At 44.6% G+C, this 25,499-nt stretch overlaps 1 protein-coding gene across 1 annotated transcript in view; it reads right to left on the bottom strand.

Moving 5' to 3' along the window:
- The window catches only part of LOC137332094 (follistatin-related protein 5-like), a 499,413-nt gene that overhangs the window by 449,509 nt on the left and 24,405 nt on the right, over positions 1–25,499 (bottom strand). The window contains exon 2 of the mRNA XM_067995811.1: positions 9,737–9,755. Within this exon, the coding sequence (XP_067851912.1) occupies positions 9,737–9,755 (19 nt within the window). The remainder of the gene's footprint in view (positions 1–9,736; positions 9,756–25,499) is intronic.

Below are 25,499 nucleotides of genomic sequence, written 5' to 3' on the forward strand. Positions count from 1 at the left end.
AGAATGGTGCCAGGGATGGAGGGACTTCAGTTATGTGGAGAGACTGGAGAAGCTGGGATTGTTCTCCTTGGAACAGAGAATGTTAAGGGGAGACTTGATAGAGGTGTTCAAGATCACGAGTATTAGGGTAAATAAGGAGAAATTGTTTCCAATGGCATAAGGGTCGGTAACCAGAGGACGCAGATTTAAAGTGATCCGCAAAAAAAAAAGGGGACATGAGGAAACATTTTTTTTTAACGCAGCGAGTTGTGATGATCTGGAATCCACTGCCTGAAAGGGTGGTGGAAGCAGATTCAATAGTAACTTTCAAAAGGGAATTAGATAAATACTTGAAGGGAAAAAATTTACAGGGTAATGGGGAAAGAGCAGGGTAATGGGACTAATTGGATAGCTCTTTCAAAGTGCTGGCACAGGCACATTGGGCCGAATGGCCTCCTCCTGTGCTGTACCTACTATGATACAGGCAGAACCTGATGTGTTTTTGGATGATGTCGCCGAGGGGAAGCCTTTGTATGAGAAATAGGAGGGGACCAAAGTTAGAACCTTGGGGGACTCCAGAGGTAATGGAGCGGCAGTGGGAAGAGAAGCCATTGCAGGTGATTCTCTGGCTACGATTAGATAGATAAAAATGGAATGAGTCCCACCCAGCTAGACGGCGGAGAAGAGGCATTGGAGGAGGATGGTGTGGTCAACTGTGTCAAAGGCTGCAGGTGGAGATGGATGAGGAGGGATAGTTTACTATCGTCACAATCACATAGGTATCATTTGTAACTTTGATAAAGGGCCGTTTCAGTGCTGCGGCAGGGCCGGAAACCTGATTGAAGGGATTCAAACATGCTGTGGGAAAGATAGGCATGGATTTGGGAGGCAGCAACACATTCAAGGACTTGAGAGGAAAGGGAGGTTGGAGATGGGGCAGTAGCTTGCAAGTACAGAGGGATCAAGGGTGGGCTTTTTGAGGAGGAGGGGGTGATGACAGCAGATTTGAGGGGGAGGGGGACACTACCTGAGGGGAGGGAGCCATTAATAATATCAGCTAACGTGGGGGTCAGAAAGGAAAGTTGGATGGTCAGCAGTTTGGTGGGAATAGGGTCGAGGGAGCAGAAGGTGGATCGCATGGTCAAGATGAGCTCGGAGAGGGCATGAGGGGCAATAGGAGAGAAACTAGAAAAAGATGCAAGTTCAGGGCTAGGGCAGAGGGAGCCGTAGGGGAAGTTTGACTCGGTGGGCTAGGAGAAGGGGGGGGAAGCAGCAGAGGTAGCCATACGGATGGTCTCAATCTTAATGATAAAGTAATCCATGAGCTCCTCACACTTGTTGGAGGTGAGGGTGGAGGAGGCAGGGGAGAGAGGTTTAAGAAGATGGTCTGTAGTGGAGAAGAGAAGTCGAAGGTTATCCTTGCATTCCAGGATGATCCTGGAATAGTGAGCAGTTTTGGCAGAGGAAAGCAAATCCCCGATAGTGCTTTATATGGTCCAGCCAGATCTGGCGATGAATGGATAAACCCATTGCCCACCATAAATATTCAAGTCTGCGTCCCTTGGGCTTAAGGGAGTGGAGATGAGAGCTGTACCAAGGTGAGAGAGAGTAATGGTTTTAATGGGGTCAAGGGCTTCAAAAGGTGGAGGTGTTGGTGTGATTGAGCAGATCGGTAGCTGCAGAAATGTCGTGGTGAATGGAGAGCCAAAGGCTAGACAGTTGGGATTTTGAAACTGCCATTGAAAGTGATTTGCGGCGAGTTTTTTCCAGGGGTGAATACAGAAGGAAGTGGGATTGGGAGCGGGAAAGGGGGTTGTGGGTGGAGGGATACAAGGAAGTGATCAGAGATGGCCCTATCTGTGATTGACACAATGGGAGTAGAGAGGCCATGTGAGATGGCAAAGTCGAGGGGATGGCCGTGAATATAGGAGGGAGAGATTAAGGGAGGATAGGATGGCAGTGAATGCAGAGGAGAGAGAGCATGATGAAAAGAGATGGAAGTTGAAATCACCGAGGATGAGAAGTCGCTTGGTGTAGAGGCTGCAGGAGGAAAACAGTGAAGGCATCTTGGTAAGAAACTAAGCATGGTACTAGGGTGAGCAGTAGACAACAAGGATTTTAAAGGAGAGGAGAGAGAGGGGTGGAACTTGGTGAGATGCTCAAAGGAGAAGGTGCCAGAGGAGTAGGGGGACAGACCAAAGTGTGATTTGGTGATGAGGTCCACACCACTACTGCAGCGGTCTGGGCGGGGCAAGTGGTGGAAGATATAGCCAAGCGGGGAGGCTTCATTAAGGAGGAAGGTATCATCACCAGTCAACCAGGTTTCTGTCAAGGCCATGATGTCGATGCAATCATCCACAATAAGCTCAAGGATGGTAAGGGCCTTGTTCACAAGTGAACAGACATTCTGGAAGGAGATGTGGAGAGGGGCGGTGATAGTTGACCCACTGGCAAAGTCCACAGGGTCAGCACTGGGAGGGGTGAGTGGGACGGGAAGGATATTGGCAAGATTAGCCCCCAGCAGGTAGGTTGGTAAGAGTAGGATGGGGCAGTTGGGGTTGCGGCTCGTAAGGAGGCAGCGACAAGTGCCTTGATGGGCCCTTCGGAGGATGCCAAGAGAGGCACAGTGGGAAGCTGTAGGCTTATCTAAGAGGGCCTCAGATAAACCTACAGCTTCCCTCTGCTCTTTTGGATTGTCCATCACTCTATTCTTTGAACTGAATTTGTATGAGATGAGATAGAGTTCAAAGAATGTCTCATGATACAAAACAGACTTCAGCTTTTGCTGAAGGAGATCTCCTTCTTCAGAATGTATTTGTGCTCTTTGACTATGACCTAAACTGTACCAAGAATTTTTTTATGGTTCATTCACACTCCAAAAATTTAGTAAATGTTGAATCAGTCAGTTGGCTATCCACAGATGCATCGAGATGTTTGCAAGAGGCAACATGTCCATTACTTACCCTATAGAAAGGAGGCATCAGCTTGACAGGGTACAGAATGTTTGCCAGGTGCCAGGATTCCCAAAAGTACAGGGCATAGTACATGGCATATATTGTATAGACCATTGAGATTGGTCATCATCGCCTGACAGATAGGGTGCACTGCTGTACTCTTGGGAGGGTACCTTAAAGTGTCAAACAGAACACTTTCCTCATAAGTGGCACGTCCACTTTGCCAACTATTAAACAAGGGGTCAGATGCTGTGCCACTGTCACTTGCCCACAGACTGTTTCTTGCCTCCATGTTGAGTGCTTTTTCCATTTTATTTTTGTCTGGCGCCTCTTCCCCAGACAAAGGGGAACAGGTGCCAGGCAACCAATTGACAATTTATCGCAACATTTTAATCAAGTTAAGCTGGGATATCATTTCTGTGAGCGAAGCTAGTTTTTAATTCCTTATGTACCATGACAGAATTAAAGAAACCAACACCTTGGTAAATCTTAGATAAAAATACTCCATTTTTGTCACAACTGCTACACAAGAATAATACTTATATCATCATTGAGTGCAGCAGTCACAAACTATTTATTATTTTCTACTACTTGAAGAGCTAGCTAAGCTTAATAACTACTATAAAAATATGTTTTGTTACTACTATCATTTGTCTATTCTTTTACTATTTAATAAATTTGTTTGGCAGTTAAAGCCTAAATCAAAGTCTGGTCTGGTGTTATTCTGCCACCATGAAAAGACAAGAAGCATCACGTGAGATCATGTGATAAAACCAGTCGCTGAAATGAACTGAAGAGTGTTCTTTGTTTGATCGCCCAGAGCACTCTACGAATTTACCTAAATAATTGGATAAGTGAAAACACTCTCTAAGACATATGACTGAGGTGGCTGAAGGCTCTGCTACCAATGGTAGGGTGAAGAAGGAGGGGATGCAAAAAGGCCAGAGTTAAGAGGTCTTAAGGTGGAAAGTTGGAGGAGGTTGCAGAAACAGGGTGGGGTGAGACCATGATTTGGAGATGAGGGTAAGGATTTTAAATTGAACTCTTTAGGGTCAGGGAGTTAACATTGGTTTGTAAAGATGCCAAGATTTCATAGATCCTGGTTTGGTCTCAACATGTGGCTTGAGAGGGATTTGGAGTCAATGGCAATGGAGCAGAGTTTATGACGAAGTCCAGAAATGATGTCTTCAGTCTTCCCAATGTTCAATTAAAGGATGTTGTGTCTCATCCATGACTTGATGGAGATATGCTTGCTAAGTTCAGATAGGAATAAATGGAACCATGCAAGGGCAGTCTCACACAGCTGGACAACAGATGAGAGATGATGGAGGAGGATAGTATGGTTCACCGTTTCAAACACTGTGGAGAGGTTGAGGAAGATAAGGAGGAATAAGCACCATGATCACAGCAATTCATGATGTTGGCTATATCGCTGTGCTATGAGAAGGGTGGAATGTGGACTGGAGCAATTTGAACAGGGCTTTTAGAGAGAGATGTGCACAGAACTGCAAGTAACGACATATTTGAGGACCTTAGAGAAGAAGGTACATTAGATAAGAAATGTACATTAGAGATGGAGTGGTAGTTGGATGGTTCAAGTGTGGGTTTCTTGAGGAAAGGGGTGATGATGGTTTTGAAAGGGAGCAAGATGGTGCCTGGAGAAAGGGAGCCATTAATAATGTCAGCTAGCATGGGGTCAGGAGAATATGGTGAATGGTCAGGAGTTGAGTGAAAGGGGTGGTCAAGGGTGCAAGAGGTGGATCTCTTGGATGAGCTGAATATGGAGAGGGCATGAGAGATGGGAGAGAAATTCAAGTGAGCGGGGATTAGAACTGTGGATGGTAGGGAACTGGAAGGTGGGAAAGGAAGTGGCAGAGGCAGCTATGTGGATGATCGTAATCTTAGAGGTGAAGTAGTCCATGAGCTCTTTGCCTCCTCCCAAGTTTCTTCCCTGTCATAGATGCCAATGTCCAGGCACTTGAAAATGGTTATAAAACAAGAAACAGATTGTATGTGTGATAGGTGCAGTGTCAGATGGGGATGTGGGAGTGCTGAGTGGCCTCACATAGGTACAAAGTTACTGGTTTGCAGAAGAATTTAGATTCAGTTATGCATTTGGACAGACAAATGCCAAATGAAGTTTAATACTTACAAATGTAAAGTATTATGTAGAGGAAAAATGAGCAAAATAGACATACAATGAACAGAACAGAATTAGCACAGAGAGACTTAGTAAAGGACGTGGAAGTAATAGAGATAATTAAAATAACAAATTGAATGTTAGGATACATAGCCAGAACAATAAAGCACAGGTCTAACAAAGTTATGCTGAGGCTTTATAATATGCTGGACATAGCACACTTGAACTATTGTGCAGAGTTTTGTTCATCACACTTCAAAAGGACATACATGCATTGAAGAGGGTGCAGAGAAATGCAACAAGAATGATCCCAGATGTAAAGGGGATGAACTATGAAGAAAGATTAAAGAAGCTTAAACTCTTCTGTCTAGACAGAAAAGAGTTCAGAGTGGAGCTCATAATACAAAGTACTAAATGGCATTGATAAGGGGAGTCCAGAACGTAAGTCAGACCAGGACATAAATAAAAGAAAAATAAATTTAAAGCAAATAGATACTAGGAAAATGTCTTTACTCAAAAGGATGATTAATGTTTGGAATAATTTGTCAGGTGAGATATTAAGTGCATTAAAAAAGATATATAGGGTGAGTTAGAGTAGCAAAAGGATAGGCATCAATGGGCTCTACTATTTTTATTAATCACTGACTTTTCTTCTGATCTTATGCATAAGCTTATGTATCCACAGTCATTTTTCTGCTGTGAATTGAAATGGGATCATTTCCACACCACTGGTGCCCTTTTAGATGTGGTTCTGCAATATTCATGTGCCATTGGACATGTTTGGTTTATGCCAGTGCTGATTCGAAATCCAGAGCTTAGTTCAGAGAAACTATCATATGCAGCTAGTTAACCAGCAGATAAATACGTCTGCTTTCAAATAAATGCCACAAATATCACAGAGGCAGACAATCGCAACCTAATCCATGCAGCCACAAAACAAATGGACTTATCATCACAGAAACTGCTACATCTCCACTGAAATATTTCAAGCCAACTACAAACAAGTAACTTTTATTCATAAAACAGGTTTTCAAAATTTCATTCATATTACTGATATCATTTTTTAAAAATTACACTTTAAGATGATTCTGAGCCTCAAAGTGGGATGCAGAAAGTAATGCTGCACAAATGAGAGCACAATAAAAGCACAAATGTCACCAAAACTAAAATGGTCCAAATTCCAAATGATTTTGTTATCTAATTGTGAAAAAGTACATTGTTTCACCCTCTCCAACTCATCCAGCATCACTGCCATTCCCAACTGTAAGAGCCAGCAGTTCAACTTTCCCCAGTACCTGTCCACACAATGCTACACTTTGACTGTATATAAAAAAGAAAAAAAAAGTAATTTAAAACAAAAACATAAAATGCTGGAAAACACAGCAGATAAGTCAGCATTTGTAAAGATCAAAGATTTCAGCTATGCCTGCTGTGGGCTAGATTGCTCCAGGCAGCTAATCATTCCCAGCACAGATTTTCCTGGGATTGGAAAATTATGGCTAATGTATCATGGACACCACTAGGGAGAACTAGCAAATTTAGTTCTTCCAAATTTTTTAGATATAAAACAGACATCTGGGATGAGTGACCACGATATGATTAAATTTGAGATAATCTGGCAATCAGTACCAGAAAGGATGATTTCAAAAAAAGTAAACTTCAACAAAATGAGGAATGAATTAAAATAAATAAAGTGGGATTTATTGCTTAGAGATATCTCGGTAGAGGAAAATGTGAACATTTTTAAAATTAAAATATTAAATATATTTTAATTTTAAAAATGTCCCCCGATGAAGGGTTATACCTGAAATGTTAACTGGTGTTTTTACAGATGCTGAACTGACTGGCTGTGCATTTCCTGGGGCAGATTTTCGGGTGACAGAGTGGGTGCGTTGGAGACGGGGGGCTCTGAAAATCGTTAAAATGCCGAGCGGGCTCGGAGCCCGGCTCCAACCTGCTGACTTCCGGGTTCCCCAGCGATGCGTCCGGGTGCGCACATGCCTCCCGAATGCGGGAATCCCACCAACAATTAAAGCCAGCGGGATGATAATTTACAAAGTTTCTCCAATAGTTGAGGTACTTGAACTACTTGATTGACTAGACGTTTTGACAGGGGTGCGATTTTGAAGGATCCTCAGCGTGTTTCCCGTGCTGTAGGAAACACTCCCTGTCGCAACAGACGTGTTTCAGCCAGCAGCCAGTGGGAAATGCAAATGCTTATTTGACAGGTGGGGAGAAAACGTCATTTATTGCAGCAGGGCACTCTGTCACTTCAGACAAAGTTTTGACTGCAAGACCTTTGTGATTTCACTCAAAATTCTTACTTTCCACCCAAAGCTCTGCTGTGCAAACATATTTAACTACTTTGCAGACCCGCTCAAACTCATACTGTCAGGATGGGGGCGTCATGGCTGCATTTACCACTTCATCCAAGGACGTGCAACATCACCAGCCTCGCCAGGCATGGCGTCCACCTCCGCCATCTGGAGCTCCACAACACAGTGCTGCGCCACAGGCACCTGCACAAGAGCACAGAGGGCAACAACAGAGAGAGCGACATCGCAACAGGGTCTACAGACGGCTACAGCTCAGCTTCCTGGACCTCTCTGAGAAGCAGTGCATATGGACGCTTAGAGTCAGTCACCAGGTAGTCACAGGCATCTGCAGCCTTCTTCATACCGAGCTGCTCCCGGCTGGGCCGAGCAGCATCTCCTTACCTGTCACTGTCAAAGTCACCACTGCCCTCAACTTCTTCACCTCTGGATCATTCCAGGGTGCCACCGGGGACATCGCCAGGGTCTCTCAGTTGTCTGCACACAAGTACATAAGGCAGGTCACCGACGGCTTGTTTCGCAGGGCCTCGCACTACGTCAACATCTTCGTGGACGACCTCAGCCAGAGAGGGCAGTGGGATTCCAAGCTGTGGCTTGCTTTCCATGGATGCAGGGTGTAATCGATTGCACCCATATAGCAATACGAGCACCTCCACATGAGCCAGGACTGTTCATCAACAGGAAGGGCTATCACTCCATCAATACTCAGCTCGTTTGTGACCACCGCAAGAGATTCCTTCATGTGTGCGCCAGATACCCTGGCAGCTGCCACGATTCCTTCATCCTCCAGGAATCCAACATCCCGCCCCTCTTCCACGCACCGCACACCCATAAGGGCTGGCTCCTCGGGGACAAGGGATAGCCCCTGTGCACGTGGCTCATGACATCTCTGAGGAACCCCAGAGCAACAGCGTCAATATAATGATAGCCACACCGCTACCAGGTCCACAATTGAGCATGCTATAGGGCTGCTCAAGATGCACTTCAGGTGCCTTGATCGTTCTGGGGGAGCGCTTCAATATGCACCAGACAGAGTGGGACGCATTATAGTCATGTGTTGTGCCCTGCACAACATGACAACAGAGAGGGGTGCCACTTGAGGAGGCCCCATCCACATCTGCCACCCTCATTGAGGAGGAGGAGCAGGAGCAACCCACGGGCAGAAAAGCGGCTCACCTGGCTACTCGAGACGCCAGGGAGTCACTGATATGTGAATGGTTCTCCTAATATCAGACAGTGTGAAGAGTCCAGACTCACCACCTGGATAGAGCAGTGGCCACAACAGACACCCACCGCTGCAACTACACATACTCCCACTGTAGAGTGTCCCAGTGGGTGGCATCAAGTGTCGACGTTCCTGGTGAACCTCATGAATGGGCCTTATTACAGAAGTCAGTCAAGCATGGTCAAGACGTGGCAGTAGTGGTCACAATAATAATATTTAATGTGAGTTTAACAAAAGGCAAACATAAATTTTAAAAAAGACCAACCGTCAAACACCTTGGGCATCCCCTTCGCCCTTACAAAACCTTCGCTTTTTGCTTCAGACTACTTCTACGTGGTGCATCCGCTGCAACAGAGGCCACCTGGAGAGGAGGCAGCATTGTGGGTACTGGTTGAAACGAGGGCAACAGGTGAGACGTGGGGGGTGCTTTGAATGGCGTCCTCTCTTCCATATCCCCTTTCGCCATCATCCCTCCCCTGGGCCAGGCCCACACCACTCCTACCACTCTCCTGGACAACAGTTTGGAGGGCATGTGTGAAGCCTTGTAAGGTCAGTGCTAGTATATCTGCCTGCCTGTTTAAGACGGCAGAATGCTGTTCACCCTGAATCCGAACGGCCATTGTCAGGGCCTGAATGGACTCATTTGTGAGTCGTGCTTGAAGCTCCATGGAGGCTAGCCTTCCCTCCATCGCAGACATTCCCGCACTTACCTGCGACACTATCTCATCAATGCCCTCATGTCCCTGTGACAGTATCTCAGAGATTCTCTCTCGTACCTGTGCCACCATTCCACTCATGCAGGAGTTGGACTCCTCCATCCTCTGCGCAATTGTGGAGAGTGGCATCTGTTCCAGCACCTCGCAAATGTGCTGCTGCCCCTCGATCATTCTCCTTTTAAAGGATGGCCCCCAGGGTTCAGCATCTGTGTCCAGCTGAGCAGAGCCTGGAGAGGAGTGCTCCCACTGACGCAGGCTCTCCACAGCTGCCCCTGCCACTAGTGTCTGCTCGTGCTCACACGTGTGTGGTAACTCACCATGTGTGACCCCAACTAACTGCGGATTGGGACCCACTGAAGTGTGTATATCTGCGCTGGTGGATGGCTCACTCAGATGTGACGGTGCACCCTCAGAGGCCGGCAGGTCCTCTGAGGAATCGCCCTCCACCATCACAGCAGTCGCTAAAGGCCCTGTAAGAGAACAGAAGGTAATATTAAGCATGATCACAGATGTGTCTGTTGCAATGAGCATACTGAGGTGCTGAAGATGGCAAGGCATGTTAACATCATTTCATACTGTATGTGCTGAATGTTAAATTTCTGTCACCAGACGTTTGTTGGGTGCCAGTCTCAGCGTCCCTGATGGACAGGCACTCAAGGGTGCGGCTCAGCTCCAGTGCCTCCTGCTCCGCGTCTATGAGGACAACTACCTGTTGCGGCCCCCCTCCGGTCCTCACCCTTTCCCGTGCATTTTGGGCTCTCTTCTCCTATAAAGGGAGAAAGTACAGATGCGTGAGTGAGGGATGGTGACATGGCCAACTGATGAAGGCATTGGTTTGGATGCGGCTGACTTTGAAAGAGATGCATCAGACAGAACCATGCTGTTGTATGAGGATTGGGTTGAGTGGTAATGGTAGGGTGAGTACTGGGGAGGTGAGGAAGTGCAGGTAAGTTGAGGACGCACTTTCAGTGAGGAGTGTGAGGAGTGATGTGATAGAGTAGTGTTGGCAGTACAGAATGAGTTGGGGGTGGGGGCGTTGATGTGGAAGACGGAATGTAGGAGAATGAGTAAGTGTACTCACTTTGTCTGACCTAGTTAAGTCATTGAAGTGCTTCCTGCACTAGACCCAGGTGTGGGAGATGATGCAGCTGCTGGTGACCTCCTCTGCCACCTCGAGCCAGGCCTTCTTGGTGGCTGAGGCAGGACACTTCCTCCCGTCCGCCGGGTAGAAAACATCCCTCCTCCTCCTCACCCCATCCAGTAGCACCTGGAGTGAGGCATCACTAAATCTAGGAGCAGCCTTTCCCCTGGGCTGCTCCATTTTGCTGTGTGGGTTTTTGATCCAGGAGCAGCCATTGGAGGACTGCCCCTTTAAATAGAGCTCCTCTAGCGGACAGCCTGTGATGCGGGTGCGCAGTCTGCCCGCTGCGCAGCTTTCGGACGGCAAACCCGGAAGCCACGTTAAGTGGCTCCAATTGATCCGCGATTGTGCAGGGGAACAGACAGATTTTATTGGGCGGGTTACCCACATGCCCAATCGCCCCCCACCCACCCCACTGCTGCCATCCCACCTCTGCTAATATCGGGGCCCCTGTCTTTGTTTCAGATTTCTAGCATTTGCATATTTTTTCTCTTTATTTGTACAGTTTAGTTTATTATCCTTTCTCTTCCCAGACTGCCATCCTTCAAGAACTTCTGTTCATCATGAGTTTTGTTCGTCTCCTTCATCCTGTTTATCATCATTGTCATTCTTTTCCCTTCTTGATTGTGACTATATTTGCCAATGAATTCTGATGAAGGATTATACCCGAAACATTAACATTTCTAATTGCTTTACAGATGTTGACTGAGCTGCTGTGCATTTCCAACATTTTGTGTTTTTGTTACTGTTTAACTGGAGGGTTGCACGAGACTGTCTTGTGTTTGCCCCTGTATCTGAAGATCTGAAGAACACTTCTTGCCTCCCTCAGCCAATACTGCAAAGGTCAGGCATTCGTATATGCAGAATCTGTGTGTTGGATTCGTTGCTCATCCTTACAACTGTCACACATGGTCGCCTAGAAATTCGATGGCGCTGCGCCCATTTTTCAGGTGTCAGAACTCATTGGCAAATACAGTCAAACCAAGAAGGGAAAAGAACAACAATGATGGTAAACAGGATGAAGGAGACAAGCAAAATTCACGATGAACTGAAGCATACAATATAGCAGCCGGGGCGCCAGAAGTGCGCAGCCCACCATATTGGTAAAGGCAGAAAAGGAGGAGTCCAGGGTCTGCGCCTGTAACAAATGTTAGTCCCTTTGCATATGCAAAGAGGGGACTTCATGACTGTTTGAGGTCCCCTTTGAAAATTTGGAGTGCCCTGAACGAAGCCTAGAAATTCTATGGCACCATGCCAGTTTTGCAGGTGCAAAATAGATGCCCATGCACCAATATGGCGAAGCCAGGCTGGCTGCGTTCATGAAAACGTGGTCCCCAGGCGACCTAACCAGTAGACTGTAATGGGACCACTTGAGGCCTCCACCAAAATGATAAGTTTAAAAAAAGAAAAGAACTTACCTGAATGTGGAGCCGAGAGGTGCAGCAGTGCTCTTCCCGAGTTCACTGCAGTGCCAAAAAGAGTTGCCGGGCCCCGCTCAGGCTCTTCCCAATCACCCCCTTCCCTCCTGATCACCCCCTCTGTCCTAGGCAGAACATGGCTGACCTTTAATACCCACTATCAGCAAGCTAAATGCATAACACGATCCATGCATACAACTTGAATAATTATGGAAACAACGTTTGAACATTTTGTGTGAAATCACTTTACTCCAGCCTAAAAGGCTAGGTGGAAAATAGCCTGCTATGCAAGTCCAATGGGGAGCCAACAAAATAGGACATTATACCATTTGGCAATCCCTTCACCCCCCACCACCACCCCCCCAACCCATGATGGCAGAAATAATGCTGCAAGTTGAAAAATTGGTTCCATAAAATGTCTCACACACAGCGATCCCGGCAGTGTCAACAGTTATTCATTTCTTATGGAGCAAGGATGTAGGCCGATTTGATGACCTCCTGCACCCCCTGGATCCCCTTGTGGAGCTCTTAGAGTCCAGTGAACCGAATTGAAAACTTATGTCCTATAATGAGTGTAGGATGCTATATATTCGCACCCATCTGTCATCACAGGGCACGCAAGGAGGAGGGTTCATGTTAAGTGGTTGTTTAATTTCAATGTAGCTTGAGGTCAAAACAAACTGGTGCAAAGGTGGAAGTACTGGGGTACCTCACTTCCCCAGAATCTACCAAATTATTCTGTATTCCTACAGGGTGTAGAGGCTGCATACCATTTGTTATATGAAGACGAAGATCCTGCAAGGTACGTAATCTATCTACAAGAGGGACAAGGTCCTCTTTTGAGCTGTGTGTGCAGTGTAGATATGATAGCAGCTTTTAACGAATACACCAGGCTCTGCTAATTAGAAGCTAAGAACACTGCCACATTTGCTGCCTGCCAGTATTCACTTATTACTGCACGCAATAGTTTCACCATTTTACTAATGATGGATGCTGTACAGCAAGTATTGTAACCATTACTATTATTGGTAGATGATTCGTTCAACCTCATTAACCACAAAATATTAACTGCTTTAGTCAGTACTCTGTCAAGGAAAGAAGCCCTTTATCAAATTACTGGATTGCAGCATTTAGCTCCTCTGGGTTACCAGATCTGCTCGGGACCAGGTGTAAAACATCTGTTTTAAGACAGTGATTTTAGAGTCTGTTATTACAATCTGGACACCGCTGCTTTCTTTTATATGTCCAAAGGTAACTTTGCATATGTACATTTAATAAAAAGTGCGTTAAACTATCAATTTGAAACAAATTTAAATTATCCCAATGTTTGCCATAATTTAGTAGAACACAAGATTCAATGCATCACATGAGAAGGAAAACAGAGCAACAGCTACATGATTTAATTCATTTAATATCTTTCCCCAGGGCAGATGAACAAGTAATTTATAAGCAGGGCTCAGAGCTATGTTCAACCCAGCTATCAGTAAAATTATGATGGGTATATTTCTGAGTAGCATAAAGACACACCACAAAAATAAATAAAGATAATGTAATGTTAAAATAGCTTTTAAGAGCATCTGTTGTTGTAGGAGGAGGTCTGTTTTTTTCTTAAGGTAGAAAAATATGTATCTATGCAAAAAATGGGCTTGCTTACATGATCTTGTTACTCAACCAAGAAACATCAACAACAACATCATCATCAACTTGCATTTATATAGTGCCTTTAACATAGTAAAATGTCCCAAGGTGCTTCACAGGAGTATTAACAAAAAAAATTTGACACCAAGCCACATAAGGAGATATTAGGATAGGTGATCAAAAGCTTAGTCAAAGAGGTAGGTTTTAAGGACCGTCTTAAAGGAGGAGAGAGAGGTAGAGAGGGAATTCTTGAGCTTAGGACATAGGCAGCTGAAGGCATGGCCGCCAATGGTGGGGCGATTAAAATCGGAGATGCGCAAGAGGCCAGAATTGAAGGAGCGCAGAGATCTCGGAGGGTTTTAGGGCTGGAGTGTCTAGAACTTTATAAACAAAGCAACAGTCTTAAACTACATATTCCACTATTCCCCAATTCATTTGTACATTTCTTTTAATTTTTGCGGTTTCAAGGTGAGAGATGTTAGCATTGGGAAACCATATACTTTCTAATTTTAGTATTCCATGTCCACATCAAGCACTTTCATGTCAGGAATAGCATGGATTAGATGCACAGTTAAAGTCCCTTGATACTTTGCCCCAATAAGGTACCTTTACCCCAACTTCAGAGGAACGCCTCCTATTCCATAATGTGACTTTTCACTTCTCACATCAGCCATTCTGGTGGCTTTGGGTGAAATTACCAACTTATTGCTAAATTAAGATCAGTTTTTTGGGCCCATGTATGACATTATCTTACTTCCTGTTGTCATGTTCCTGTCACACTTTGTGTCAACTTTTTCTATTAAAAATTCCTATGTCCACATTTATAATGGAAACTGCCAATGTCAACTTGTCACCTTGTAATTCAACCCTGTCATTGGTGGGGCTATAGTACCTCAGTTTTGTATCTCCCACAACTCCAATCAGCTCTACTTCTCTACTTCCCAAATTGCCATATGTTTTGCTATTTAACTATAAATATCATCAAATCAAATTATTACATAAAATAAGGACAGAATGTATGACTTTAAAATAGGGACTGAATGACATTTGCATGCCAGGTCCAATTATTGCTCAATAACCCCACTTCACTTGGCCTTGACTCCCTGTATGTCATGCACAGGAGACTGACTAGCATTTATTATGGATCCATTGTATATTTTGACCACATGGTGCTTGCAGGAGAAGTTCATTAATGCATTACAGTTATCTAGTAAGGTTTACGGTTTGAAACAATTTGTTCTTGGTCTCTGGGGTTCAGTTGGATCAGAGAGGGACAGGGAGATCCTGCCTCCTAGTTATCATATTCATTGGTGTCACTCTCTTTGCCTGTCAATAGGTAGATTGTATTGCTGGTCTGCATTCTCTTCTGGAGGGTTGTTTATGAGGGGGATTGCACTGAGGTGTCCTCCAAGAATGGGCCTCAGATTTTTTTGTATTTCCTCAGCCAGCAGCAAGGAGGGGTGCTCTCATTATCAAGTCAGTAGGGCTCAAGAGGCACTCTGCAGGCTTCTCTGGAATTAAAAGACCCGTCAACTGCGGAAGATCTGCAGAAACTATGGAGAAATGGTGTATGCACCATTTATGTCCTTTCTCCAGGGTTTCTGCCAATCTTCAATCAAAGTTACAGCAGATGATCAAGAGAACCCCTGTGGATAGTCAACTATTACAAGTAGGAAGAGGTCTTTCTGACACATTGGCCCGGAAATTGCGCTGAGCGACAAACGAACCTTGCCCGCCGCTCGTCAGTTACAAACTCACCCACAAACCAAACTATTCGCGGGCTTCTGGGTGCCAACTTGCTTCAGTGGAGACCTGCAAGAAGTGCAGCATTCTTTCCCAGGCTTCTCTGAGCTGTGAGAGCGGGGAAAGGATCATGCTGTCCCCTCAACCAATCAGCTTGAAGCATCTTTGACAAGCCAGTCAGAACCAGGAAATGAAACTTACAACAGTGAATTCAAAATTTTAAAAAATTTTAAATTTTAAAACTTTTTTTTTAAATGTCCAACAATTAATATCGGAAGGAATGAGACTCCACATTTTATAAGTTAATTTTCAGTGTCAGTGAGACTGTTTGGCAGTCATTAATACTTACTATGCCTTTGAAAGTTAGTTTAGACCTGATGTAACTTGGCATACCACTTTTCTGGAGAAATTAGTTTCCAGCTGGGCAGCAGAACAAGTTCACACTGGTCCATTTATTCCAGCCGGCAAAATCTCTTTACTGCAAAGCTTTCAGGGAAGCAGGGAATTAGGTAGAGCAATTTCTGGATTTCTGCATTTGACGGCGCATGTGCGCTCCCCGGAACTCGCTCTTCTATTTTCCCTGAAATAACGGTGAGCGCTGTTCGGCTCTTCGTTATTTTATGAGCAATTTCCAGGACAATGCCTCCAGCAGCCATCTGGCGTAGAGGGATTAAGTTTGTGGAGATTGTATAGGGTGCATGATGTTGAATTAGACCTCACGTATTTTGCTGCAGGTTTTGGTGCCATGTCATTCCTCCATCAAGTGATGGCTATGTTTTGTTCCCAGGACCTTTTCAGATTTTCCATGTTGTCTGTCCTAGAGATCAACATTGTGCACAGAATGATGAGTCAGTTGCAACATTTTGGAGAGTGGAGGAAGAGTTCCAGGGACCAGCTCGCACTGAAGCATTACTGGGTTCTGAATGAATTATTAGATAGCGGTATGGATCACGCTGGGTGTGCTGGAATTTGTTGGTTAACTGATGGAAGGGTATAATTGAGACTTTGTGGATGAGTTAGCGTGGGCTGTTGACTTATTTTTCACACCAAGGGGTAGGTTTTGACTTTGTGCAAGTTGGGTGACTTCAATGGAAATAAAAATCGGATGAGATGAAAAATGGGCTGCCGACTCGCTATCACCTGTTTTACACTTTTGCACAAAGTCAAGATCTACCCCCAAGTACTGAACTTACTCAAGGTAAATGAACTAGAGGAATTCCCTGTTGCACCAAGTTGGGAAAGGGCTGTTAAACCAATAACAATGTTCGAGGTGGGGGTACAGACCTAGCTCCAAGTCAGAGCAACAATAGCACGTTTCTGGACCTGTGTCGATCTCTTCAAAGGCTTTATGGGACGCATGAGTAAAAGATAAAAAGCACCAACAGATAATTCATCAACATTTAGCACTGGTCTGAGGATTCATATCCAAAAATGCATTAAGGATAACTGGCAAAAATTTCAGAGACAATCCAATCTTTGCTTGTAAACACTGAACCAGGGTTTCCTCTGGTACCATTCACTGCTATAAGCATCGTGCAGCAGAACTTACACCCGCCCATTACTTGTACCCCTGTTCCCATCACACTACCTGTCCTCATAAAAAGTACTCTTGAGAGGAGAAATCATTAATTTATTCATGGATACATCAGTGAGTGGCTCACACTGTAAATGGGGAGATGCAGTTGCAGAATTACCCCATAAATTTTCATTAATCTCAGATGCCAATCACAAAATAGTTCGCAATTAAAATAATAAAAATCTGAATCATGCAGACCAGAAATTTGAGATTTAATTTCTGGTGCGAGTTGGACAATCTCAGCCAGGTAGGTAGTGGAAGCCGTACAACTGGCCTCCATGTCCCTGGGCTAGGGAGATGATAGAGAAGTAAGTCATGGTTCTTGCTATAGATCACTATTCAGTGACCCATACTGGAAATGTAATGCTGGATGAGGACAGGTTCAGACTCTATTATCATGACTGCCGTTTGTCTTCCCCATCCAGAGTCAAAAGCCTGGAATACTTCTGTTGGTTTACATTTGAACAATGGACCTTTGTTTGAAGGACCAGAGGGCTGCTCTTCTGTAGAACTGCGCCCCAGTATGTGTCGCTACATTCAGGAGAGGAAAGGTAAGGTGAGAAAAATTGGAGGGGGAAAAGAATTCGGGTCAGAAAGAGTGTCTTAAAATGAAAGTAGCTTTCTGACAGATGTGTCCAGGTGGGACACAGTGCAATTGATCAAAGCCACATAGCTGATTTGGTTATAGTGGACTCAAACAAGATGATGCCAAGTACTTCTGTTGTGTGTGATATTCATCAGGCAGTCTGCAGAATAAGAATCATCGATATACCAGATGATCGAGTTGTTGGATCATTCCAAGTTGATCAAGTTGTTGGGCCATTTAGGATCGAGATGAGGAAAAATTTCTTCACTCAGAGGGTTGTGAATCTTCAGAATTCTCTACCCCAGAGGGCTGTGGATGCTCAGTTGTTGAGTAAATTCAAGATGGAGATCGATGGAGGAAAGCAACCCAAGCAGCAAGAGATGCTTTGAAAAAAGCTGCGGTGGATCATGGGGATGATGAAGGACACTAAGGGAATCAAGGGATATGGGAATATGGCGGGTAAGTGGAGTTGAGGTAGAAGATCAGCCATAATCTTACTGAATGGCGGAGCAGGCTCAAGGAGCCAAATGGCCTACTCCTACTCCTATTTCTTTTGTTCTTATGTCCGAGTGAACATGCGATCATCCTTCCAGATGCTTCCATTCTAGTGATTGAGACTTGGCAAAAAGATTTGGTGGTAGTGAAGCATCAAGTCCAAATCAGTCTAATGATCAGTGGCCCTGTTTTACAAGCAATGGATCAACATTAGTGCATTCATGGGTGGCGACATTTATAATGACACATCTGTCAAGTAAACATCTAAAAATACTCAGAATACTGTCAGTAGAACGTGATCTGTACAGTTAACGTGCATCTTTTCTTCCTTTTGTACTCAGCCAGTCACTGGACTAATGATTCCAAATAAGTGGGCTGTATAGGTCAGTAATGATTTTGAACCATTTTACAACAACCATTGTAAGTATATCCATAAATTGTATTGACAAGCAAATGTGTGTCGGGCAGGCTTTCCACCATCTACAAGGCACAAGTCAGGAGTGTGATGGAATACTCTCCACTTGCCTGGATGAGTGCAGTTCCAACAACACTCAAGAAGCTCGACACCATCCAGGACAAAGCAGCCCACTTGATTGGCACCCCATCCACCACCCTAAACATTCACTCCCTTCACCACCGGCGCACTGTGGCTGCAGTGTGTACCATCCACAGGATGCACTGCAGCAACTTGCCAAGGCTTCTTCGACAGCACCTCCCAAACCCGCCACCTCTACCACCTAGAAGGACAAGGGCAGCAGGCACATGGGAACAACACCACCTGCACGTTCCCCTCCAAGTCACACACCATCCCGACTTGGAAATATATCGCCGTTCCTTCATCGTTGCTGAGTCAAAATCCTGGAACTCTACCTAACAGCACTGTGGGAGAACCTTCACCACACAGACTGCAGCAGATCAAGAAGGCAGCTCACCACCACCTTCTCAAGGACAATTAGGGATGGGCAATAAATGCTGGCCTCGCCAGCGACGCCCACATCCCATGAACGAACAAAAAAAAACTGCTGTTTTGAGCAAATTGAACTGCTTGGATCTATATACAATATGGGAAAATTTGCAGTCAGATTTCTTCTTCCATTTTTATTTTTTGCTTTACTTATCAACATGTGAGATATCAGTGTAGATGAATGGAACTCTTTTACTTTTGTTACCCAATGCCTGAATATAGAACTGAGATATCAGGTACATTGCAGGTCATATGCAGAGCAATGTTCCTTCAGTTCTCAAAAGAACATTATCTGCCACACTGCTGTGTCATTTCCATTTGCCACACCATCCACATCATTATGACTTGTGTGACGTGACTAATTTAGTGTTAGTTTATACAGTTATTCATCTGAGTCACATGAAAAATCAATATTTTTGGGTAATCTACACTTGTAATGATTCCAATTTAATAAAAATGGGATCTGAGCATTGCTAATCAAATAATATTGTATTGGTAAATCTAAATAGTTGAGAAAAAAAGATGCAAAGGTTCTATCCACATTTTGATTATTGCACTGATTACATCGTAAAATCGGCATAAAGATCCAAAAATGTTTGGAAATTCAAAATTCTTCTGGGCCACCCAAGGTCCACCTGATGCAATTTTCAGGCAGAGATCGTTAATCGAAAATCGCCTCCAATTTTTCATGGGTTTTTCAGACATCCAGCAGGATAAAGAGAATGGATTTAGCCGCATAAATGACAGACACAGATTCATGGGTGCTGGTCTCCCAAAATTCAAATTAAATCATGCCAATATAAAAGTAGCCATGTTTAAGAGGAAGCTGTTACAAGGTGTGTAAATGCCACCTTGAGGCTCCCCTGTAGTTTTTTTTTCAAGGGACAACCACGCCTGTAGAAGAATGGCCCCTGTGGCTGAAAAGCCTTGGTTTATTGTTTTAAAATGGCTAATTCATAGCCTATGGATGAATAAAACATTACAGTCGCAGCAAAGAGAACTTTTAAAAATACTTATATATACTAGTGAAGCCAGCTTTAATCTGGCAAGCTGCATCGGAACGCCGTTTGGAACCCCATACATTGCTGGTCCGATGTAAATGAGGCCAGGGCCTCAAAATCGCGGCCGCCTCTTTGCTGATGGGTCCAAAAGTCAACACCGATCCCTCTCTCCCAAGATGATCTTGATCTTCTTAATCAAAGAATTTGCAGGGAAAAATTGGATAGGAGCCCTTTTTGGGTGCAGGTAGCGTGATGTGTTATTACCCTGTGCCCAATGACCCCTGTGCAGGCAGGACGCAAGTTTCGGTCCACCCGAGGACTCACCTGCAATCAGCGTTCCATTCCAGGCCTTGCATGTGGAATCAATGCAATTCGCACTTTCCACCACCAGGGGAGCTCAGTCTCTTAAAGGGAGGACATAAACATAGGAACATGAGTAGGCCATTCAGCCCCTCGTGCCTGCTCCGCCATTTGATAAGATCATGGCTGATCTGTGATCTAACTCCATATACCTGCCTTTGGCCCATATCCCTTAATACCTTTGGTTGCCAAAAAGCTATCTATCACAGATTTAAATTTAGCAATTGAGCTGGTATCAATTGCTGTTTGCGGAAGAGAGTTCCAAACTTCTACCACCCTTTGTGTGTAGAAATGTTTTCTAATCTCGCTCCTGAAAGGTTTGGCTCTAATTTTTAGACTGTGCCCCCTACTCCTAAAATCCCCAACCAGCGGAAATAGTTTCTCTCTATCCACCCTATCTGTTCCCCTTAATATCTTATAAACTTCGATCAGATCACCCCTTAACCTTCGAAACTCCAGAGAATACAACCCCAATTTGTGTAATCGCTCCTCGTAACTTAACCCTTGAAGTCCGGGTATCATTCTAGTAAACCTACGCTGCACTCCCTCCAAGGCCAATATGTCCTTCCGAAGGTGTGGTGCCCAGGTGCAGTTTAACCAGGTTTTTGTATAGCTGCAGCATAACTTCTGCCCCCTTGTACTCTAGTCCTCTAGATATAAAGACCAGCATTCCATTAGCCTTCTTGATTATTTTCTGCACCTGTTCATGACACTTCAATGATCTATGTACCCGAACCCCGAAGTCCCTTTGGACATCCACTGTTTTTAAACTTTTTACCATTTAGAAAGTACCCTGTTCTATCCTTTTTTGATCCAAAGTGGATGACCTCACATTTGTCTACACTGAATTCCATTTGCCACAGTTTTGCCCATTCACCTAATCTATCAATATCGCTTTGTAATTTTATGTTTTCATCTACACTGCTTACAATGCCACCAATCTTTGTGTCATCGGCAAACTTAGATATGAGATTTTCTATGCCTTCATCTAAGTCATTAATAAATATTGTGAATAATTGAGGATGTTTCTTAAAAATCTCATAAAGGTAGCTGGTACCTGTTATTTGCTGAAAATAACAGTCTGCTGTCTGCACGGAGTCTGAACGGAGATCAGACATCGCACACGTAAAACACAGATGCAGATCCCATTCCTATGTTTACACAATAATAAGTTATGTTAAAACATTGAATAAAGGTTGCACACTACTAAATCCCACATCCTCCAATCTGCATGCCAGACCTCACCAATCTGCCGATCTGAGTTGGTACCAGGCCTGCGAGAGTGCATGCACCAAGGTTCTCTACTGATACACTAGAGACCTTGGGTGCAAGAGGTGGTCAGAAGGAGGGACATCCTATATCCGAGGTGGGGAGGGGGGGGGTGGGCAAGAGGCTTGCCAGACATATATCCAAAAGGTAGTGGGGGGCAGCGGGGGATGAATGCAATGCCAGGCGCACGGCATCATGAACATGGATGCAGTGCAGGAAGAAGTTCAATGCTTTGACATGAGTGGTCAAAGTGAGTGAGGTCAACTGTCAAGTGGCTTCTCCTACCAACTGCACCACGCACTACTCCCCCCATCACCCACATACCAACAAACTCTTTCCATCTTTGCTGCAGCTATACAAAACCCTGCTTAGACTGCACCTGGAGTACTGTGAGCAGTTCTGGGCATCGTACCTTCGGAAGGACATATTGGCCTTGGAGGGAGTGCAGCGTAGGTTTACTAGAATGATACCCGGACTGCAAGGGTTAACTTACGAGGCGAGATTACACAAATTGGGGTTGTATTCTCTAGAGTTTAGAAGGTTAAGGGGTGATCTGATCGAAGTTTATCAGATATTATGGGAACGGATAGGGTGGATAGAGAGAAACTATTTCTGCTGGTTGGGAATTCTAGAAGTAGGGGGCACAGTCTAAAAATTAGAGCCAGACCTTTCAGGAGTGAGATTAGAAAACATTTCTACACACAAAGGGTGGTAGAAGTTTGGAACTCTCTTCCGCAAACGGCAATTGATACTAGCTCAATTGCTAAATTTAAATGTGAGATCGATAGCTTTTTGGCAACCAAAGGTATTAAGGGATATGGGCCAAAGCCAGATATATGGAGTTAGATCACAGATCAGCCATGATCTTATCAAATGGTGGAGCAGGCATGAGGGGCTGAATGGCCTACTCCTGTTCCTATGTTCCTCTGTTCCATCAGTACTCAACTCTTCCAACCAAATGCTTCTTCTCACCCTTACACAATACCACTGTTTCAAGCCGCCCACCCACAACTCACAGGCCACACATACTGGGTGTACACAGGTATTCAACCATAACAGGCATATCTTCCAGATACATGTCCTGCTTTCTTGCAGGAGAAGGTGACACATATCAAGAGCCAGCAAGTGGCAGTGGCATTTAGCCCCTCGAGCCTGTTCCACCATTCAATGAGATCACGGTGGACCTGTGACCAACTCCATATACCTGTCTTAGCCCTATATCCCTTAACACAGAAATCTATCAATCTCAGATTTAACTTTCACAAGTGAGCTAGCATCAACTGTCGTCTGCAGAAGAGCTTTCCAAACGTCTCCCACCCTTTATGTGTAGAAGTGTTTCGTAACTTCACTCCTGCATGTACTGGCTCTAAATGTTAGGCTATGTCCCTGCGTCCTAGTATTGAAGTCTAGAAGACCTCCAAAAATAGGTACAAATGTCTCGGCAGCCAGAAGCAATAATCCAGCCACTAACCTGTAAATCCTGCATGGTCCCTTTAAATAGCGCCAGTGGCGGGGGGGGGGGGGGGGCGGGATCCTCTAAGACACGTTCAGTGGTCGGGGTTAAGACTGAGCATTGAGTTGAGCATTAAGTCCCAAAATTGTGTCTATCACTTTAAATCAGTATTGCACACTGATTGAAGCCATTTTCTCCATACTTTACATGATTCCAGCATTCGTTATCTGAGCATACGCTAACTCCTATACCAAGATGGCGTCTGCCACACGTCACACTGGAAACGTGCGTGTGCATCCAAGACGCCATCTTGGATGTTGGGGCGGCTGTGTAGCACCGAAACAACGGCATGAGGGTTTCAGCAGCAGATGAGCCGAGGCAGGGGTGGAAACAGACGATGTTACGGAGGTAGAAGTAGGCGGTCTTGGTGATGGAGCGGATATGTGGTCGGAAGCTCATCTCAGCTCAAATAGGACGCCAAGGTTGCGAACGGTCTGGTTCAACCTCAGACAGTGGCCAGGGAGAGGGATGGAATTGCTCAATACACTGACACTGTCAACATTAATTTCCAAGTTACTATATCTGTTAATGATAATTAAGCTCCACAACAATCAGACTCTACTTTCTTCAATCTGGTTCCTCCAACATTTACTGTTAAAGCAAAAACAAAAGTGGACACAACAAATAAAAGCCATTAAGATTAGTGGTAATTCTTTCTAGCCATTCGTGGAGTTAAATTCCGTCTGTACTGTTTAGCGCAGCCATTCACATGTTCACATGAATTCCTCTCTGTGCTATTTTAACACGCGTTAACCCATTTATTTTAATTGCAACTCATTGTTTAAGTGCATGCTCCTGACAAATGTATAACAAATTACAGCAGTATATTGTATTCAATGTATTTTCTCTCTAGGGAAGAATGTTCTAATAGCCTAAGCAGATAATGAAGGCAAAAGATGCTTAGGCTAATGTTTTTCCTATTACAGGTATCTGCAGCTATTGTCATACTTCTCTTTGTTACCATGCCTGCAGCATTGTAATAAGTCATTGAGTAATCTTAGCCTGACAGTAAGTCTCAACCCTGTACAATGATAATTGCAGCTGATAACATCTAATTTGTATGTTACTGACTAGCCTGTAACGTGAAAATGAACAGATAAAAGGCATTAAATAGAAACACCTTTACAACCCTCATGTAAATTAATCAAATCAGCAAGTCATTAGTGATTAGGTCTTTGTGAAAATTAATACAGACTACTTTCAAGGCACAATGTAAATCCAATTGTTGAAATTTTAATACTTCACTGTCTTGTCTGGTTTTCACTGGACAGTAATAGCTGATCCCCTACAGACTACATCTTCCCTTTGTATCTCTATTTTTTCTTTCTAATGTGAAATTTCTAAATTGTTAAATTTTAATAGTTTACACATTGGTGGAGTTAGCGTGCACTTTGCTTTCACAATATTCATAGGAGCATTAGTTGATACATAGGGGTAAATTTTAACATACCGGCGAGAACTCAGCGAAGGGCTCAACACGTGCGTGAGAAATCATTTCCATGTGTTTTCTCAAGCGATCGCTACTCAATTGAAGGCCCTTAATGTGACTTCCGGGTTTCGCATCTCCAAGCTGTGCAGCGGGCATACTGCGCATCCGAATGACATGCTGGGAGCTGAATTATTTAAAGGGCTATTGCAACCGTGGATTTTGAGGGAGAAAGGAGAAATCTGAAGATATGGAGCAGCAAAGGACGAGGCCAGCATCCCAGTTCACTGACTCTTTGCTGGAGTTGCTACTAGCCAAGTTGCTACTAGCTGGAGTTGCTACTTGGAGCAGGAGGGATACGTTGTACCCGGCTGACAGGAGGAAGCACCCTGCCTCTGCCACCAAGGCCTAGCTCGAGGTGGTAGAGGAGCTGAGCAGCAGGACCACTGTGTCAAGGACGTGGGTGCAATGCAGAAAGTGCTTCAATGACCTAACCAGGTCAGGAAAAAAAGAGTACTGGTTCATCTACATTCTGTGGTGCACATTACCCCTCCTCACACTCTGCCCTGCCAAGCCTACACCATCACATCACTCCTCACACCCACTTAAGGCTCAGTATCAACTTACCTTCACTTTCTGTGTACTTCCTCACCTCCCCATTTGTGTACCCAGCACTTCCATTCACCCCAGTCCTGATGCAATGTCATGAATTTGTCTGATACTCGCCCTCTGATGCATCTCTTTCATTGTCAGCCTGACCCAGAGCAATGCATCCATCGGGTGACCCCGTCACTCTCACTCACTAACACGTCTGTACTTTCTCCTTGTAGAAGAGAGCGCAAAACGCAAGGGAGGGGGGCCACCACAAATAATGACCATGACAGAGGCGGAGGAGGCGACCTTGGTGCTCAGCCAAATGCTTGAATGCCTGGCTGTGGGAGATGCCGAGACTGGCACCCTGCAAACGTCTGGTGGCAGAACTTTAGCATCCCTCACATACAACATGAATTGATGTTATCAAT

The sequence above is a fragment of the Heptranchias perlo genome, chromosome 14, assembly GCF_035084215.1.
Source record: "Heptranchias perlo isolate sHepPer1 chromosome 14, sHepPer1.hap1, whole genome shotgun sequence".
NCBI classification, from domain to species: Eukaryota; Metazoa; Chordata; class Chondrichthyes; order Hexanchiformes; family Hexanchidae; genus Heptranchias; species Heptranchias perlo.